This window comes from Onychomys torridus, chromosome 2, assembly GCF_903995425.1.
Source record: "Onychomys torridus chromosome 2, mOncTor1.1, whole genome shotgun sequence".
Lineage (NCBI taxonomy): Eukaryota > Metazoa > Chordata > Mammalia > Rodentia > Cricetidae > Onychomys > Onychomys torridus.
In genome coordinates, this window is record NC_050444.1 from 128701709 (window position 1) to 128722105 (window position 20397).

Consider the following 20397-nt stretch of genomic DNA (forward strand, 5'->3'; position numbering starts at 1 on the left):
GCAAGCTGATTGCCAGCATGAAGTTAAGTAGAGAGAAAATCAAAGCAATTTAACTAAAAACAGAAAATCTATGCTTTCTACTCTCTCCATACCTATTCATTATAGTACTCAAAGTTCTTGCTAGAGCAATAAAACAACTAAAGGAAATTTGTAAGACAATTTGTTAAACAGTCTTATTAATAAAACCCAGAGCCAGGTACTGGGTAAAAAACTGAGAGATCAGAAAAGCAGAAAGAAGCCAGCTGCATTCTTACCACATAGAGATCCTCAGCCAAAGAGACCTATTTCCTGTATACCCACACATATATGCCTTTCTGTTTTGCATCTCACTTTCTTTCTCTGCCTAGCTAAATCACTTCTTGTCTGTCTATACAGACTTCCAGACCCCTAGGGTTAGTGCTGGGATTAAAGGCAAATGCCATCATACCTGACTCTGTTCCCAGTGTGGTCTTGAACTCACAGAGATCCAGACAGATATCTGCCTTCTGACTGATAGAATTAAAGGTGTGTGCTACCATTGCCTGACCTCTATGTGTAGTCAGAATGTTTCTCCAGTCCCAGAAGGCCCATGCAGCTCCAGAGCCCATCTATAAAAGAATCACTTTGAAGCTTAATATCATTTATAACTGCTTGGCCATTAGCTCAGGCTTATTACTGACTAGCTCTTACACTTAAATTAACCCATAATTCTTATATATCTTTAGCCACATGGCTTGGTACCTTTTCTCAGTTCTGTCTTGTCATCGTGCTTCCTTTGGGTCTGCCGGGTGACTCCTGACTCAGCCTTCCTCCTTCCAGAATTCTTTTAGTCTGCTCATCCCATTATACTTCCTGCCTGGCTACTGGCCAATCAGTGTTTTACTAAATCAATGTACAAGAGCTTTATCCCACAGTATGTCTGTTTACTATAGTGGCTGAATTTTCCTCCGATCTTCAGATAAACTTCACTGGGGTGTACAATATATTGGGGGACAAAATATGTCACCACAGAAATCAAAGGAATAGAAATTAGAAAAGAAGTCAAGGTAACATTATTTACAGATGATACAATAGTATATATAAGCAGCCCAAAAAACTCTACCAGGGAACTCCTACAACTGATTAACAGCTTTAGACAATGGCTGGATACAAGATTAATTTAAAAAGTTAGCTAAGTGGTGGTGGTTTGTGCCTTTAATCCCAGCACTTAGAAGGCAGAGGCAGGCAGATCTTTATGAATTTGAGGCCTGCCTGATTTACAGAGTGAGTTTCAGGACAGGCTCCAAAGCTACACAGAGAAACTCTGTCTCAAAAAAAAAAAAGAAAAAAAAATCAGTAACTCTCCTATATACAAATGATAAGCAGGGTAAGAAAGAAATCAGAGAATCAACAAACTTTATAATAGCCTCAAATAATATGAAATATCTTGGTGTAACTCTATCTAAGCAAGTGGAAGACCTGCATGCCAAGAAGGACAATGTCAGAGCAGACAATGGCCAGCCTCACATGATACAAGATGCCAGAGAACTGGTAAGTGACAAGCCATGTGGTGATAATGAGATTAATGGATATTGAATGTGAGAGCTAGTTAGTAATAAACCTGAGCCATTAGTCATGCATTTATAATTAACATTAGCCTCTGTGTGGTAATTTGGGGAGTAACCTCCAGGTGTAATCAGGCATATGGGACAGAAAGCTGCACCTCATGTTATACAACCAAATGTACCTCAGTGGAGGAATGGACAAAGAAAATGTGGTACATTTATACAACGGAGTATTATTCAATTGTTAGAAACAAGGATACCAAGAAATTTGAAGGCAAATGAATGGAACTAGAAAAAAATCATCCTGAGTGTGCTAACCCACACCAAGAAAGACAAATATAGTATGTACTCACTAATAAGTGCATATTAGCTATAAAGTTAAGGAGATCTATGATACAATCCACAGACCCAGAGAGACTAGGTAACAAGGAGGGTTCATGGGGAGACACCCAGATCTGCCTGGGAAGTGATAAATAGAAGAGACTTCATGAGTGGACTGAGAGTGAGTGGTGTAGATGTAATTCTAAACAGTCTTATTAAATAAGAAACACAGAGCCAAATAGAGTTAAAAGCCCAGAGATTGAGCAGTAGCCAAGAGCTAAGACCACCTTATCTTACCACTCACTGCTGTTCTTCCCTGAGAGAGAGAGAGACCTTCTTCATGTGTCCTGTCTTTTTATTGTCTTTCTGTTCTGCAATTGGTTCTAAACCCAACCACATGACTTCCTTGTCACTGCCTGTCTATACAGACCTCTAGGTCTCTATGATTGGTACTGGGATTAAAGGCATGTGTCACCACGCTGGCTGTGTCCTTGCCTCCCATGTGATTAGATTAAGGGCATGTGCTACCACTACCAGACTTCTGCTTAATGGCTTGCTCTTAGCTCTGATCCCCAGGCAACTTTATTAATATACAAATAAAATCACATTTCAGCACAAATAAAATATCACCATAGAGTGGGGATATAAATATGAAATATCAGGTTGTGGGGGGACAAAGGTGAATAATGAAAGAGACTACTGAAAACAGACACATTTTGGGGTCAGGCAAAAACCTGGCACAAGGGAATCTCCCAGGAATCTTCAAGGAAGAGCCCAGCTTAGACTCCTAGTAATAGCAAATACATAGCCTGAATTGGTCCTGTTGTTTTTCTCTTAAATTAATAACATTGCACCACAGTTTTCCTTCTTATCTGCATTTAAATTACTTTATTGATGAAACTAAGAACCCAAAGAAGAAAAGCAAGATTCTCTCTATTTTAAAAGGCTTAAATCACTCTGGATGTCTATTTTCTTTTTCGGCACTCCTAGAGATCTTTTCTAAGTCTGATTTACTGAATGTCTTTGTAAAAGTTCAAAGAGGGTTAGATATAGTAGGTGGATAAATGAAAATCTGTGGGATTAGTTTAGTCTTGGATAGTTATAGAAGATGCTTCCTTAAAACAGCTTTCAGTGAGAATCCAGCATTAAAAGTGAGAAATCAGACTTTATCAGGGGCAAAGCTCAATATGGTAACATGGCACTGTGGAGGAGATGGCTGATAGAGCTCCTCATAGTTGAGGTTAACATCACAAAAAGTATCAAAGGAGAAACAGTGAATGTTATAAAGAAGTCCTCAGTTAAGGTCTCAATCTTCCCATCTCAACTAACCTAATAAAGATAGTCTCCCATAGGCAAGCCTACATGCTAATCTAATGAACACTTACCAAGGCCTATATGAATCCTAAAATACCTCCCAATCTGCTTATGGAAGTAAAGAAAGATAGCAATAACCTAAGCCTCTATTTTCCTCTAGTTTTACCAAGTGAAGATTAGATTTATGGGGATGTATGTAGAGAGACAGGAGACTCATCTGGAGTTGAGTCTCCCACTGCTTCACTTACTTGTGGTTCAGGGTCCAAAGTAGAATCAAAATGAGCCCAGTGAAAAATACCATTATCACAACCAAGATTATGCATAAGTCCCACAGCCAATTACTGTACAGTTGGTATGCATTGTCCAAAATAGAAGCTGAAAAAAAGAGAAAAATGTATTAAGCATAATTTAAAATAAGTAAAACAGAAACAGATAAATATGCATAAATTAAGAAGCCAGACCACAGGCTCCTAATCAACAAGAAAGAGAAAAAGGAGGCTTTGAGTAAACTTCATTTGGAGGACAAAGTTTAGGCCACCAATCCAAGATTTTATGACATAACTTTACAGTTTTGAGGGTGTCAAAGATTTTGTGTAGTTTAGTTTGAGCCATGCATATAAATTGTAAGATGTTGTTATTTTTACTCATTTATCCACAGATAATTGAGAACATCCTCTTGTTTATTTTTATTCTTTGGGTTCAGAGTGGCCAAAGCAAGATGTTGCAGGAAAAGCACAAAGGAAATAGATTGGTCTGATGAGCAGTTGGTTAAGCCAACATTGTCTGCCATTGCAGCTCAGTAGAACAGCAGATTCTAGTATGCAGCATACCAAGAATGTGATAGTAACATTTAAGAGCTAAAAGTCAATCCATGTAAATAATAAATGGATAGGTATATTGAAATGTGATACAAGAAATTAAGAATGCAAAGGATAGGCTATTGTAATTGTAATTACTACATTTGAGTTTGTGTTAGAAATTCTTAACGAGCAAAGGTGGAAAATACAGTAAGAAGTAGAAATTAGATTACAATGCTGAGATCAGTATTCATCCAAGAATATAAAAGAAGAGTTAAACAAAGGAGAAAAGGAAGCATCTGATGCAATAATAAGAATATTTCAGGCCATAAGGAACATTCTAACAGAGGACATTATGGTGTCCAACAGATATTTATTATGAAAAAACAAAAGTACTCTCACAGAGAGATGTATGTGCACATGTGAATGCACACACACACACACACACACACACACACACACACACACCACAAGTACAGTTTTTGCTGCCTTTGTGATACTGGATGTGTGCCTTTCACTGAAGGGCAGTCACCATACCAGAAGCCCCAGAAGCCACAGCCTTAAAGAAAATTGACTTTCCCTCTCCCAGAACTTATCAGCTATCAATACCTCTCTAACTAGGGGTGTGATTTCATGCACAACTTGCCTATACATGATTGAGTTATCTTGCCAGAGTCTGCACAGGTCTTTTGCATATCATCTCAATTTCTATGAGTTCATTGTGTGTAATTGCCCTGCTGTATATGGAAAACACTGTTTCCTTGTAGCAATCCACCACCTTTCCTTCTTGTCTTCTGCAATGATCCGTGAGCCTTTGAAGGAAGGCAGGATATAAATAAACAGCTTAGGAATGACCACCCAGATGTATTTTATGCTCTGCACCTTGAGCTCTGAATTGATTGTCATCTACTAAAAATACAAGAGTCTCTGATGAGGACCAACTGATGCATAATCTTGGCCCATGCCACATGTGATAACTATGTACACACTGCATCTTACCTGATATTTGAAGTCCAGTTCTTTTTTTATTATGTTTGATTTCCTGTTTAATGTTTCCAGAGTTATTGCTTAAATTTTAATTACTATGATTGAGTCTATATAGATGTTCTACTTGAACTTTTGAAATATTATCATATTTTATTATAGTTTTTCTTGTCTGTTCACATTTTAAGTTCACTCTTCTATTTTTAAATGCAAACAATGTATTTCATATGCTTAATATATATAAAGGAAGTCCAGACCATCACTGCTAATTTTGATAACTTTGATAACTACCCCTCAATATGCCAGGGGAGAGCACATCAATTGCCTTTGTCTTCATATTTTGCATGGAATTCATACAAATTAATACCTGCAAACTTGCTAAGGAAAAGTAATTTCTAAATTCGATCCATTTTTGCAAAATTTTTCCTATTTTTGATTTTATGTGTATAAATGCTAGAGGCCAGAAAAGGTCTACAGAACTCCGAAAATTGTAATTATAGTGAGTTTGGAGCTGCCATATATATGCTGAGGTAGAATTCAGATCCTCTTCAAGAGAATCAAGTGCTTTTAATCAATGAGCCATCTTTCCAGTCCCTGCATTCCACTCTTCATAGTATTCCATGAGACATACTGTTTTACTTGGTAAATTTTTTTATAGACTATTTCAATATTCACTACTTTGGGCTCCTCAGATGAATGTGGATATCTCTATTATATTCCTCCTTTATGAGGGTTCTAAGAATTAGAAATAGTCCATTTGATCCTGATGTGGACTTTAGAACCAGCATATCAGGATACCAACAAAAACATAAAAATAGGTGGATAAAGGGAGATAGGGAGAAAAGATTCATATATATTTATATTTTCTATTATGCAAAATATTATTCTTGCTTTCTTGGTGGCTAAAATATTTTTAAAATTACATAGCTATGTAAGTGTTAGATGGATGGGAAGATGTATTATAATAAGAAATACTGGTTTAGGACATTTAGTGTATTTCATAGTTATAGGTAAATCTAATTATCTTATCAGTTAAAAACCAGTAGTCACATATTAAGGTAAAAACATGAAAGATCAGAGAAGCAGAGGAGCAGCCACCAGTGACTTCCTACCTTTTCTGTTCCTCTGAACAAAAAGGCCAATTTCCAGTCTCAGCCCCACCTTACCACTTCCTGTAGCTCTCTCTATAGTCCTCCAAACCTCTATGGTTCACTAGTGGCTAACTCCACCCTCTGACTCCAAGCAAGCTTTATTTGTCACAACACAAACAAAATATCACACAACACTATAACACTTGAAGTTAATTATACCTTTCATATCTTTATACACTTTTGTTATTTTTCCATTGATTCTTTGAAAAATTTCCTTTGAGTTCATTTGTTTAGGATTTGAGGCTTGTTTTTATGATTTTTAGTGAAATAGATGGAATGAGTATTATTGACAGCCATTCTGAATACATGTTAAATCAGAAGAGGTATATCTATATATAAAGTCTGATTTAATTTAGTCTCATGGATGAGTGCAAATCTCTTATAAATAGTAATTAGATCTTTCAGCTTACTATAGAGATTTTTTTAATGAAATGCTTCCTCCCAATACCCACAGTGAAATGAAAAGTTCTCTAAATTCTCAAATATTATCCTATATACAGAGTATATTGCAGTATGTTTATACTTTCAAATATCTTGTAAATTCACATCCAAGAAGATCAAACATTAGCTTTTGGCAGTCTCAGAAAAGGAACATGAAACAAAAAAAAAAAAAATGTGCTTTTCTTCCCATTAATTATCAGAGGGGATCTCTAAACCAAAAGTGTTTTTTTGTTGTTGTTTTTACTATTTTATGAATTCTTGGCTGGGTGTAAATGATAGGTAACATTTAAAATGTGCTTTGTAAAAGAATGCCTGTACATGTGGGACTGAATGAAGGCCAGAAGTAGAGAAATAAATCTTTTCATTGCTATACAAGCAGCTGTAACTCTGAGTATGAAAATATAAGCAGCCATGACAGAAGCCTTAAACTTTGGAAAATATATACATCCAAGGACAGCACCTGAAGCCACTGGGATGTCACTGAAACTATGCCTGCTAGTTCTGCAACAAAGACTTCTCAGCTTTGTCTAAATAGTTCCAAAATGAGAAGGCACTGGACAAATGCAAGGTGAAATGAAAGATTGTAGCTGGAGTTTTCTCCAGTTCACCTGGGCCACAGCTGCTCAGACCCAAATAAACACACAGAGACTTATATTACTTATAAGCTGTATGGCCATGGCAGGCTTCTTGCTATCTAGTTCTTATATCTTAAATTAACCCATTTCTATTTATCTGTAAGTTGCCATGTGGCTTGTGGCTTACTGGTACTTTTATAACTCGCTTCCTCTGTGCCTGACTGGCGATTCCTCACTCAGCCTTCCTGTTCCCAGCATTCTCCTCTCTGCTTATCCTGCCTATACTATACTTCCTGCCTGGTTATTTGCTAATCAGCATTGTATTTATCAATCAATCAGAGCAAAACCTTCACAGTATACAGAAAGACATCCCCAGTAACAGATCCCAGTCTAGTTCTACTCACCTCTGCTCCTGAAATTCAAATAGAGAGGGAGGAAGATAATATGCAAAACTAATGGTAGACACTCCCAGGTAAGCTCATAGCAAAACCTCATTTTATTTGATCCTGGAAAAGAGTCAGTAAGAAGACTTAGGAGGCTAGGACTTTGGGAATGTATTGGAATAGCAAGAGAAATATTAAATATAGGTAGTGTCTTGAAGGTCTCAGTGATATATCCATTTGTTCATTTAACCTGCATCAGGTCTAAAGCCTAATAAGCAAGATTTTTAAAACTAGGGTTAGGGTTACAATTAGGAATTTTTAGTGAAGATAGAATTTAGGATTGGGTGAAGCTAAGTTTTATGGTCATTTAGGATGAAGACAGAGCAGCCTTAAAATAAAATCAAATAATAAATATTTTCTCACTTTTCTTGTGAATGTGCAGCCTGAAAATATGACTTGGAAGATATGGAACCCTGTTAACTATAACCTTGTTTAAATGCTTAAGTGGCTAAAGGTTATAAGCTTTGCAGGTGGCACCTGTGTCCCTGCATCACTTTTTTCCCAATTGTTGCAGGTAGAGTCACTGATCTCCAGGGTCGCTGATACTGTGGGAGATAATTAGAGGGGAAGGATGAGGCTGACAGGCTGTGATGGGTGGGGGAGTGGCATGGGATGTGCTCCAGGGCCCAGGGCCCAGAAAGCAGAGCTGTCCAGACCTGAGCTCCAGTCACTCACCTCTTCCTCCAGTCTCATGCCTGACAGTTTTCTTCCATCTGAGACAGGGCCAAGGCTGCAGAGCAAGAACTCTGACTAAAGCCAGCCTCTCCTGTCCCGATAAAAGTGAGCTTTGAACTTCTCCTGAAATTCATCAGTATAAGAGTGAGGTGTGGCTGTATTTTTCTCTTTTTAACTATGTAAAAGAGCCTAGAAAATTTCAGCAATATCTCTAAAAGCTAACAAATACCTATAAAAGAGAAAAGGTCTATTATGATTCGGATTCCACAAACACCAAAAGTGAAAGGCAATCATTAATGATGCCTCTAAAGGAATCCTGAGACCTTGCGAGGAAATGTGATGATATCTGCATGCTAGCCCTGAAGGACAACACAAGGAGAAAGGGTGGCAGCTTAACCTGAGGATCTCTGAAGATTTTGAAAACTCCTTTGACAAAGGGTATTGGGATGTACTAAAGTTCTGAGGTAAATAATTTTGTATGCATCACATCTGTGTATTGTGTTTCAAAAAGAAATGGTTTCGGAGCACTTTACCTTTCACAATTTTTTTTCTCCATTTGAGACAACAAAAAACAAGTATTCCTCTGAGACAATGAAGAACAAATATAATGCTCAAATATATTACAGGACACGGAGGTCTGTTTGACATCAATGATATATACTCTGGTTTGAACAGGACATCTGAAAGAGAACAGAAGGACTTGGATATGCATTTCTAATTAAGATAAATTGGAGATGCATTTCCAATTAAGAGATTCACATTACAGGCTTAGTCCCCAGTTGGCAGATCCAATCACTGAGAATTGTCTGGATCATGAGCGCTCTGACTTTGTCAGTGGATTAATCCATAATTTGATGGAATTTTTTGAAAATAACAAAAATGTTAGTCAATGGGGCTGAGTGGATAAAATAGGTAGTAATGGACATGCTTTTGAAAGAGATATCTTGCCCCCATCCCACCTCCAACAGCTCTTTCTTGGCCATCTTGAGAGTTGGTTATTATTTAAAACTGAGATAATCTAGGTACCTGGAGAGAAGGAAGATTAGATACTCAAGGAGTCTAGGGACCCTTGCCACAGTGCCAGGAAAGAAGGCCACTGAAGCAGCTCTAAAGAGGAGGAGGATCAAATATGGAAACACTGAGGCAGAAGGAAATTCTGAATTGAGCATCATGATGGTCAGAGCTCCACTCAAGAATAGGAATTGAGGATTGCTGATTTCTCAGCATCTGGACCTATCTTCCTGCCACATGTGGTTTGTTGCTGGAAAGGAGAGAAAGAGAAAAATCCCTGAGATCAGGTGTAGTGGATTGCCTGATTTCTTCAGTCTCTTCTCTGCAAAGTGGGTTATTTGAGCAGGGCTTGAGAGTACTAGCACCAGCCTCCAGAGTGCTAGGTTCACTCTATTCTCCCTGTCTAGTTCAGATTCTAGTGCTCTGTTTATGTATACCAATCCCCAAATATTTGGGTAACACTATTTGGCTTGCAGGTACCATTTGTGGTTGAGCATTCCACAAATACCTGTTCTTTATATTTTGACCACATGTGGGTTCCTCTGTTAACCAATATCCAATGCACAAAAACATCTCTCAAAGCATCACAAAGCTGTACTAATCTGTGGGTAGAGAGATTTAAATTTAAAAGGCAATTTGATACTATGTCCATTTAGCAAATTAATGGTAGTCTCAATTCTGAGGCCCTTATGACTTACAAGTACCAGGTACATATTTTTTCCTGTGGAGCAAGCTTTAAATCAAATTAGAAACTGATTGGTTTCCCATGACATTCCTGCTGCTATTATACCCATGGCTTATAATGCCCTGATGGTTTTTATTGCAGTTCACAGGATGCACAGGTGGGTAAGACAATTAATCACATTTTTCTCCAAAATATTCTTACTTTTTGGAGATACTTGTGCCTCTCAATCTGACTCTCAGACTATTGAAACAATGTACCCCCAAAGAAATGAGAATTTCTTCTGGAATTTCATACAGGGAGAAAGAAAAGGCTGTAGTACAAGAGGAAACTTGTCTCCCCTGCGTAGATATTTTACACAGATCTAGAAACTTGTCAGACTCCCTTGTAGGATAAAACTGAAACCTAGAAGATGATGAATCACTTTTGGTAGTAGGCTACAACACCTTGACCAGGACTTCTTAGCTTTTACCTGGGCCTTAGTCTTAGCCAGAAGGGTCTCTTACTTGCAGGGTTCTTATTAGCCTGGAAGAAATTGCACAACTGGAAATTTTGCGCACAGCAGCTCATATTAAATTCCAAAAACTGTATGTGGGACACTCTGCATGCTATTCATTTTGAAGGTTGCAAATTGCATACCAGGAACCCTCATACAAAGAGACTCACCATAACTGAATGGACATATCTTTGGCTATCAGCTTAAACTGTAATCTCACTTAAGGTTCCTGAAGATTGACTTGAGGAATCACTGGGTCTCTTTGCCTCATTTCCCAAAGTTTTTCTCTATTAATTTAGATGTTTTAAGTGGTTCCTTGGCACAGAGTTTGACCCCAGTTCTAGTATCAGGTTCCTCTTCATTCAACCATAAGAGTCTCAAGAATTGAATTAATGTCCAAAGGTTTTCTTTCTTTTTTTTTTCTTTTGTTTTTTTTGAGACATGGTTTCTCTGTGTACCTTTGGATCCTGTCCTGGAACTCACTCTGTAGACCAGGCTGGCCTCAAACTCACAGAGATCTGCCCACCTCTGCCTCCCAAGTGCTGGGATTAAAGGTGGCTGTTCAAAGGTTTTCTAACTGCTTATCCATCTTGCTTCCCTTGCTAACAAGGTAAAATATCATGATACTTCTTTCATCCAATTCTGTCCTATTATGGGACTAATAACTTCCAAATCTTGTTTTTCCTCTGAGTCTAGCCTTCATCCATATCTCTGCTACAAAGAACAGAATTAAGTGTTGCCTTTAGGCACACATTTCCTTCTTCAACAGCACTCTTGCATGGATAATTTAATTTTATAATCCTGCCCCTCTATTTACAGGTTGTATTAGACACTTTTATTCCTATAACAAATGTCTTTTAAAAATGTTTAAAGGATAAATGCCTCATTTTGGCTCATGATTTCAGATGGTTTATTCCAAGGTTGCTTCTGTCCTTAGTTTCTGAGTCACTGATAAAGCAAACACCATGGAGGGTAACACAAGAAGGGTAGAACTGCTAGCTCAGAGTCCATGTACATTGCTCTGAGACACAGAGGATTTTTTTCTCCAATACTGTTTTGTCATGCAAGAGGAGTCACTATCACATCAAACCCTCTGCAACTGGACTCATGGGAACATACAGGCATATGCACCAGACTGTCATAAGGCTGCTGAGGCTTGATTGTGGTTGAAGCTTTATCTTTATTTCTCTTTCCAGAATCTGGAATGGGGCTGGAGGCTGTTTCCTGGTTCTCTCTGTGTAATCTTCTTGTTTCAATGCCTTTCATCCCCCCCCATCTCTTTCATGCTTCTTGGTACTTTGTTTTTGTATTTAGACTATGTCCTTTCCCTGTTGTCTTGACTCATATTATCTACAAAGGCACATACACAAAGATTCTAATTTTCCTTTTATCTCAGAAATTATATATGCTATTTTCCAGAGGAGACAAAACAGTAATTTTAAAGGGGAAATAATATTTAAGGGCACAAATCTAGAAATTTATGTGGAAGTCACAGCTTTTGAATTCATGCAACGCAGAATGAAAGACCATTGTCTAGTTATTTCAATAGCTTCTTTAAGATTTATTTTCTATGTATGAGTGAGAGTGGATGTCTGTGAGTGTGCATGTGAACATGCCTGCAGGAAAATGTGGTGTCCAGAAAAGGATCCCATAGAGCTGGAGTTACAGGTGATTGTGAGCCATCCAGTACGGGTGCTAGGACCCAAACTAGCCCTCATAAAGAACAACTGCTCTTAACCTCTGAGACTTCTCTCCAGGCCCAATACCTTTCTTTAAAATATTCCTCATAACATTCAGTATTTTTCTGATTTCCAGAAACTCAAATAGGGCAGCTCTACAGCAGTTTATAGCTTGTAACATAACCTCGCAGTTATTATTTCATTCAATTCTCTTCTTAATTTTAATCCTTGGATAAAACAATTCATCTTTGATAGAAGCAAGTCATAAGAACTTACCTGAGAGGACAATGCTTCTCTTTTTCTCTTGATTAGTAGTTACATTGTAAATGGAACAAGTAATAGGACCATGTGTTCTGTTCTTTAGAAGAATGCTACTCTTCAAGTACAATAATCCATCCTGAGAGTCAAATTTTAGTGAGTGTGGAATTACATTCCCCTTACTGTCTCTCCACGTCATCTCAGCTGGTGGGACCAAACTTCCTGAAGTACATTCCAACAGTACCCCTTCTGCATCTGGAACCTGAATGTTAATCTGTATATCCAAGCTCACAGCTAGGAAGAGGAGAAAGATGATATTATGATTGGTAGTGTGGATTCAAGAGATGAGAAGTTTGTGGAAGTGTTCATTCTCAAATGGATGCTACCTGTGACCCATATGTGGGTAGACACAATTAGGACAAAAGCAATACTTGTATATAAACACAAGCTAGAAAGAGACAAAAACACAATCAGAAAAAAACTGATAAATCAGATTTCATGAAATTTAGTAATTTCTGTACATCATTATGGGCAAAAAGAGAAAGTCACAGACTAGAAGATATCAATAAATCCAAGACAAAACCAAATTTAACTAGGTATTCCAATCTCTACACTAGCTACTTTGGCATTTACACCACCATATTTTGAGCATAGACACTGAAACAAATTCTTTAGAAGGTTAGACTATTATGCAAATAGCAAATAAACATAGTTTTTAAAACAAATTTTTAAAAATAATATATAAATACATTTAGAGTTCTTGCTGTGAAAACTCTAAGTGATGTGGTAATGAAGAATTATGTGAAAACTGAAACAACTTCCTTGCTGAAGACAAACTCCAAAAGTGGATAAACTATAAAATTACTTCCCAAAATAATTAAAAACCCAATAAATTAAGCATTCACTGGATGTTCAAAACAGGGAGCCAACTAGGTGCAAAGAGATACTCAATTACATCTGCTTCTATAACATTTACTTATTGTGGGAAGGAACTAATTATTTTATCCCCTTTAATAATTTAAGGTGATTTTTGATTATCAGAATTCTCAGCCCAAGTGCGTAAGGATGATGTTGGGTCAAACCATCTCATATCAGGATGAGTACAAGAAGAGAGAAAAGAAACTGAGCAGATTGGAGGCTTGTAGGAGCTGGGGCAGCTCTTCAAGAAGGGAGTTTATCATCAGCCTTTGCAGCAAGTGTACTACAGAAGGGGATGCTGTGGATTGTACTCCTGTGAGGGCCAAATCAAAGTAGAAGAAAGTTTTCTAGGTACACACAGAGGTGCATTACTCTCTAGAAAGCTCAATCAATTCAATACTGTGCAATTAAATTACCCGGGATGATGCAGAGTTACATGAGACCTGATAGATCAATACTAAAATTTTTATACACACACTTATACATATGTGAAATTTCATATGTAATAATTTAAATTATAGTATTGAATATATTTACAATATCTTGAAATAATAATAAATCTTTCATTCTTATTTTTATGGTATATGTTTCTTTAACATATCTTTCATTATTATTTAATGATTCAGCATAATAGTTTGGTAGATCTATATAGGAGAACACAGGTCAAGTGATTTTGAGTGATCACAGGACAGAATTCTTCACAAATGTAAAAGTAATAGCAAAGTATTCATATAAAATTACTTAAAATTCATATTTTAAAAGTAATTTGCAAAGCATGTACATAATTCATTTGAAAGTATTGAGAAGAATACTTGGATGCATAAGTGTTTCACATACATATCCCTGCATGCATTTCTGTACATATAGACACATATATGTGCATATTTGTTTTATACTTGGTGTGTATATGTATATTTCTATGCATATAATCTCAAGTATTGATATATAAGATGCAAACTATTTTAGATTCATTTGGGATATTAATTAATGATTTCATAGCTATGTAAAGGATGACATTTCACAATGGATCTATTGGATCTTTTAAAATTTATATCTTCAAGTGAAGCTACTACCCCCTCATCTAACAAATACCCCTTTACAGAAAATGGAGACCACTCCAGAAACTGTGGCTAGACACATGTATAGATCAAAAGATTGTGGGGAGCCCAACCCAGAAGCTACATCTATATTATAGTTTCTGATTCTACAGCTCAGGGAACATAGCAGAAGCAGAAGGTGGAAAGTTTGTAAGAGCCAGAATGCCAGGTCTGGACTGAGACAGTCTTTCCTAGAGATGGCTAGTAAACAAGACTGGAACAGTGGTAGTATCAACAAGCATATTAATGTTGAAAGAGGAACTTTTTGAGTGGCCCAACCCTAGACAAAGAAGTACAGGCAACAAATGATTGCTGGGAGAAGGTGCACCTTCATTGGTGCAGACTAATCAGCCCTGAGACAATATGCATACAAATAGCAAAAAAATACACTCAACAGATTATATTTATACATTTGTACATGACAATAATAATTAAAGAAAAAGAAGCTATCAACTTGAGATTAGGGGAAGGACATAAGAGGAATTGGATAGAGGATACCCGGAGCACCTAGAGGGGATAAAGTGATGCAATTCTCTCCTCATTAAAAACATATTGCATAGCCAGGCAGTGGGGGCACGCCTTTAATCCCAGCACTTGGGAGGCAGAGCCGGGCAGATCTCTGTGAGTTCGAGGAAAGCTTGGTCTACAGAGTGAGATCCAGGACAGGCACCAAAACTACACAGAGAAACCCTGTCTCGAAAAAAAAATACTGCAGATAATATTGCTATTCATGACATTATAGTCTTGTAATTTCTTTCATTTCTTCTCTCTCCAACCCCTCTCATGCACCCCTTGCTCTCTCTTCAATTTCTGGCCTCTTTTTCCTGAATTGTTGTTACAAATATGCCATTTTTGTTCTTTTGTTTTGTTTTGTTTAGTTGTTTTGTTTTTGAGATGAGGTCTCATGATGTAGTCTTGATTAGCCTGGAACTCTTGATGTATACCAAAGGAAGCCTTTAACTCGCCAAGATCCACCTGTCTCTGCCTTCCAGCCAATAGGATTAAAGGCTGCCTCTTCATTTTATTTGTAATTCCCTTTGCTAACAAACTATTTAATTTCATGAAGTCCCATTAGCCTATTGTTGGCTTTATTTCCTATGCCACTTTATCATGAATGCAGAGACTTGTGGATGCTAAAGATACAGTAAATGATAGTTAAAGGTCAGGGAATGTTGGGGAAGAGGAAGCAGAGAAAATGTAAAAGCCAGGTGACAGGGAAGACTGCTACAAAATGCTATCTTAAAGAATGACACAACCATTGTAAACACAATCTCATAGCAGCTTCAATAGCCTGCAATGGACCTTCATAAAACTGAGCCTGTCATCATCATTCAGAAAATTAGTCATACCCATGAGTGAGGGTCCTATATCTCCACCAACACTGAACTATGGGCTACTGGTGGATTTTAAGGCAGAGATAGTCATTTACTTCTATTGTTCGAGTCTACCATGCCCCAACAGATAGTCCCAAACTTGTGGGCACACAAACAATCATGATTAAAATCAGTGGGTTACAAAACAAAGCAAAAAGCATGATTCTGAGGAGGGGGCATGTCAGGAAAAGAGGAGATGACAATGGTGAAAGGGAATTAGAGAGGGTTGTGGGGAGAGTATGCAGAATGCCTTGTAAGCATGTTTGAAATTGTCAAAGAACAAATTTAGTCAATAAAATGGGGAGGATGTCTCTACCTTGGGTGAGTACGGCAATCTGTACAAGAAGAAAGGCCGTGAAGAATCCAGCTAAACACGAAGCTGCAGGCCCCATCATACCTGGAAAATGAAATTGTAATCATGGTATCAATATTGGGGCAGTAAGAATCATGGCAATATAGAGAAAACCAAGAGACCATTCTGAAAATCTGTCTTTTGAGAAAATTCCCCTTGCAAGGAAGTCTTAATGACTGCTGGCAACCCCTTGAGGTGATCTCTTCTAGCATCCTATCTTGTTTTGCACTTGGCTCCATGCCTTCTAGAGATTAATCTCACTGAAGGGAACATTATTCACCCAAAAAGAAGAATGAAATCCTGTCATTTTTTGCAAAATGGATAGAACTGGAGGACATTATATTTCACAAAACAAGTCAGACACAGAAACCTAATACAGAAACCTAATTATATTATGCTTGTGAGGAACCAAAGTCAACCTAGAAAATTATTTCTGAACAAAGTCTGCCTAAATAGTTCCTTCAGAAAGCCATAGATTCACAATCACCATTTCACATCAATGTAAATATGACCCATATAAATCAATAACATGAATGTGAATGATAAGACTGTAGATGTTACATTGTCTTATAATGATACATTTAATGAAATTAAGAAAATAACAAATATATTAAACTATGAGTAAAATAGCAAAAGAAAATGTTCAGAACAACTCCATTAATGTTTTCATTTCTCATTTTTCCTTATTGAGGTGTTACTGACAAACACACACACACACACACACACACACACACACACACACACACACACATGCACATAGTAACTGTATGCAACAGATTCCAGAACTTACTCATCCTGATTAGCTGAAAATTTGGTCATATGCTTTGCCCAGTGTTGCCCAGCCCACACACTATCACTTAGCATACACTATTCTACATTCTGCCTATACGAGTTCAGCTTTTATACATCATGTGTGTAAGGAAGATCATGTATGTTGTTCTGTGTCTGGATTATTTCACTTAGCATAATGTCATCCAGGTTCATTAGTATATAACAAATGCTGGGACTTTCTGCTTTTGAAAAATAGGACTTTATTTCAGTACACATATATGCCATATTTCCTCATTCATCAACCTTCAAAGAATATATAGGTGTTTTCCATTTATTGTCAACTTGTGAACTGATTCATGAACATTGAATTTGGGTATCTCAACATATTGATTTTACTTCTTCTGGATCCCAGAATCTCTTGATTTTCAAGCACACACATCTATGTGTTTAGAACCAGAAAAGGTATATGTGGCAGATTATAGTCATGATCTTTTAATATTATTTTTGTTACTAAGGACAATTTTGGCTTCTGTGCTCCCTGTAAAATACAGCAATTAGCTTACTCTTATTTTAGCTATACTTTAAAACAAAATGATTACATTCTTCATTATTATCAAAATCACATTCTTTATTATTATCAGGTGCTCAAAATGATGAACAGTGTGTATTTTCCATGGTGATCCTCAGTACACTTCTATTTATTTCTCTTTACTTATTTTAAGCTAATGAAAGTTAATGGGAATATACTGTCTGAAGTAATAAAGATCTACAATGTATATTTCTTTGCTTAAGTACTTAAAATATCAAAGAAATGAAAAGGAAGTAAAAACAAAAGATCTTGACAGAATAAAATGACTCTGAAGTCAAGAATAAAGAGAAGCATACTGTGCAGAGCATATGACGAAGCTAATGAGCAATGAATACCAAGGGCCTTTTAAAAACTGCTTTAAAGTTTCTCATATCCTTCACCAAAGAAAGTAGACGACATACAAATAAAGACAGCCAGTGTAGAAAGAATATCATCTGACTACATGGGGTATCTGAGCATCAGTTAGCTGTGTCCCTTTTATTAAAACAGTCACTATGAGATGTGTTGTGGACAGATGACAGTCATAGGGCTTTCTGTGAGAACTCTGGGGAACAGATGGACCCAGCAGCTTATGTTTCCACTCTGACATACACATTCCATTTCAAGAGAAAGCTGAAGGCGGCACCCCACCCCTGTGTAGGATTGTTTGTTTAAGCTCATCTTTAACATTAGGGTTACACCAATAATGCTCAAGGAAGTATGGGTTTTAGGTTGACTTGACTCTCCCTGAAAATAAAATGAAGCAATGTTGTTATTGATTATATGATCTGGTCAATTTAAAAAGGCTACAGTGAAGAAATCCCCAAAGGTGTCATAATGATATGCCATAAGGAAATGCTGTGGACTATATTCTGAGTCTTTGAAACTGGAAACTAAGTGACCTTACTTATCTTGATAAAGTTTTAAAAACTTATCTTAAAAATTATTATAAATATCATTTGTATAAGAAAAAATCTTTGAAATCTTAGTCTTTAATTCTGGAGAGCTAAATATTTTATCTGGCACCATGAGAAAATAAAGGCATGAGTGGCACATAAATACTGTAAAAGAAAGAGGAAATAAAATAAATATAGAGAATATGATAGTATATATAGAAATCAATAAGAAAACTACTTAATATAAATGGACATAAAATAGTATTCTTCCAGCTTCAATAAAATTAAAAATGTATTAGATCTTTTCAGAGTTTAAAGATATTATGTCAGTATAGCTGAGTAAATATATGGTAATCACAGATATTATAATACTAATGATTCAATTTACAGATATAAATTACTTTTATATTAAATTATTATATTCAATAAAATTCTTACATGTTATCAAAATATTTTAATCTTCATTTTTATTTTATATATATGAGTGTTTTGCCTACATGTATGTCTGTGTACCTCATGATTACAGTGCCTTTTGGGGTCAGAAAAGGGGGTTAGATCCACTGGGACTGTAGCTACAGGCAGTAGTACTCAACCATGTGTGCTGGGAATTGAACATGGGCACTCCAGAAGAACAGCAAGTGCTCTTAAACACTAAGCCACAGTCCCATGGTATTCGAATATTAAGAGCAATAGAACAGCTTAATCTCAAAATTATTTGAAAAAAAAAAGGAAATAAATCCTGACCTATACAACAGAGATGAAATTTTGGCGTACTCTTCCAAAAAGGAAGGTGATGTGTCAGAGGTAGGCTGTGGAGTTCAACCAAACAATCACTTTGAAACACTTTAAGTAGTGGCATTAAAAGATGACATAGGTATTGAGTTGTAATGGAACAATGACACAAATTTCCTTCTAGCCTATAATGAAGCTTCAATTAAACCAAGTAACACTTTAAAACCTGCAAAAATAATTCAGAATGTTTTTAAGCACATTACATAGATATATAGTACATACAGCATATACATATATGTCAGAAGTTTTACATTTTAGTATTTTTAAATTATAAACTAGAAAAAGTTCAGGACATTATGGTTTCAAGATAGGAGATTTGGGGGTTTCAAGCATATCTAGAAATGATCTAAAGATAAAAATAAAGAGAATTAAAACAAAAAAAGGGGGAGAGAGATCCCTAAGATGACTGGGGAACTGGAAACCATCCCTTCCTCTAATTCTCTACCTACTGAAGAGGAAAAAAACCACTAATCAGAAGGTTACTAACCCAGAGAACCATAATAAATATTTAAATAAATTAAAAATGATAAAAAGCCAAACTCAGCAAGCAAGCCTTCAACTGATCTCTAAGTTTGACACTGTGGAAGACTTTGGGACCCAATACAACCTTACTCAGTTGTATAGTAATGAATTGCCTTACTGTGACTACTGATTTTTTAATGATAATATAGAGCCTGTGTGGGAAGATGAGAAACAAACACAGAGACACAGTGAGCTCGATCACTTTTGGCTAGACTATGCTATACCTTATTAGAGAATCTTCTGATGACTCTAGTGATGATGTATGTGAAGCTCTTGTTAATGGCAGAGCTAATGGTGATAAGATAGCAATATGGAGTCCTGAGTGTGAAAACAGAAGCAGGCACACAAATATAAAGTGTATAAAAGGAAATGTTAGGACTTGCTTCAAAGATAATGATTAGTTATCACTGCCAATAAGACACTATGAAGTGTGATTATTATTTATTTATTTATTTTTGTTTGTTTGTTTTTCTCCTTTTTTAATTTATTATATTTGTGTTTTAATTTTACACATCAGCCATGGGTTCCTATCCTACCCACTCCTGCCTGCACCCCACCTTCCCCCTAGACTCTCCCCTCCATTCCCATCTCCTCCAGGCCAAGACTCCCCTGGGGATTCATTTAAGCCTGGTGGATTCTGAACAGGCAGCTCCAGTCTTCTCCTTCCAGGCTGAGCAAAGTGTCCCTGTGTAAGCCCAAGGTTCCAAAGAGCCAGCTCATGCACTAAGGACAGGTCAGGGTCCCATTGCTTGGGTGCC

At 36.8% G+C, this 20397-nt stretch overlaps 1 protein-coding gene and 1 pseudogene across 1 annotated transcript; one reads left to right on the top strand and one right to left on the bottom strand.

The window, feature by feature from the left end:
• Window positions 1–538: 538 nt before the first annotated feature.
• Window positions 539–16130, bottom strand: LOC118577968 (selection and upkeep of intraepithelial T-cells protein 10-like). The gene is made up of 7 exons (XM_036178595.1): window positions 16055–16130; window positions 12369–12644; window positions 8753–8904; window positions 8221–8230; window positions 7511–7612; window positions 3407–3533; window positions 539–587 (listed from the first exon to the last, which is right to left on the bottom strand). Exons 1-7 carry the CDS (start codon window positions 16128–16130, stop codon window positions 539–541), a joined length of 792 nt encoding a protein of 263 aa, XP_036034488.1.
• Window positions 16131–19519: 3389 nt separating this feature from the next.
• LOC118577969 lies at window positions 19520–20056 on the top strand (annotated as a pseudogene).
• The last annotated feature ends 341 nt before the right edge of the window (window positions 20057–20397 follow it).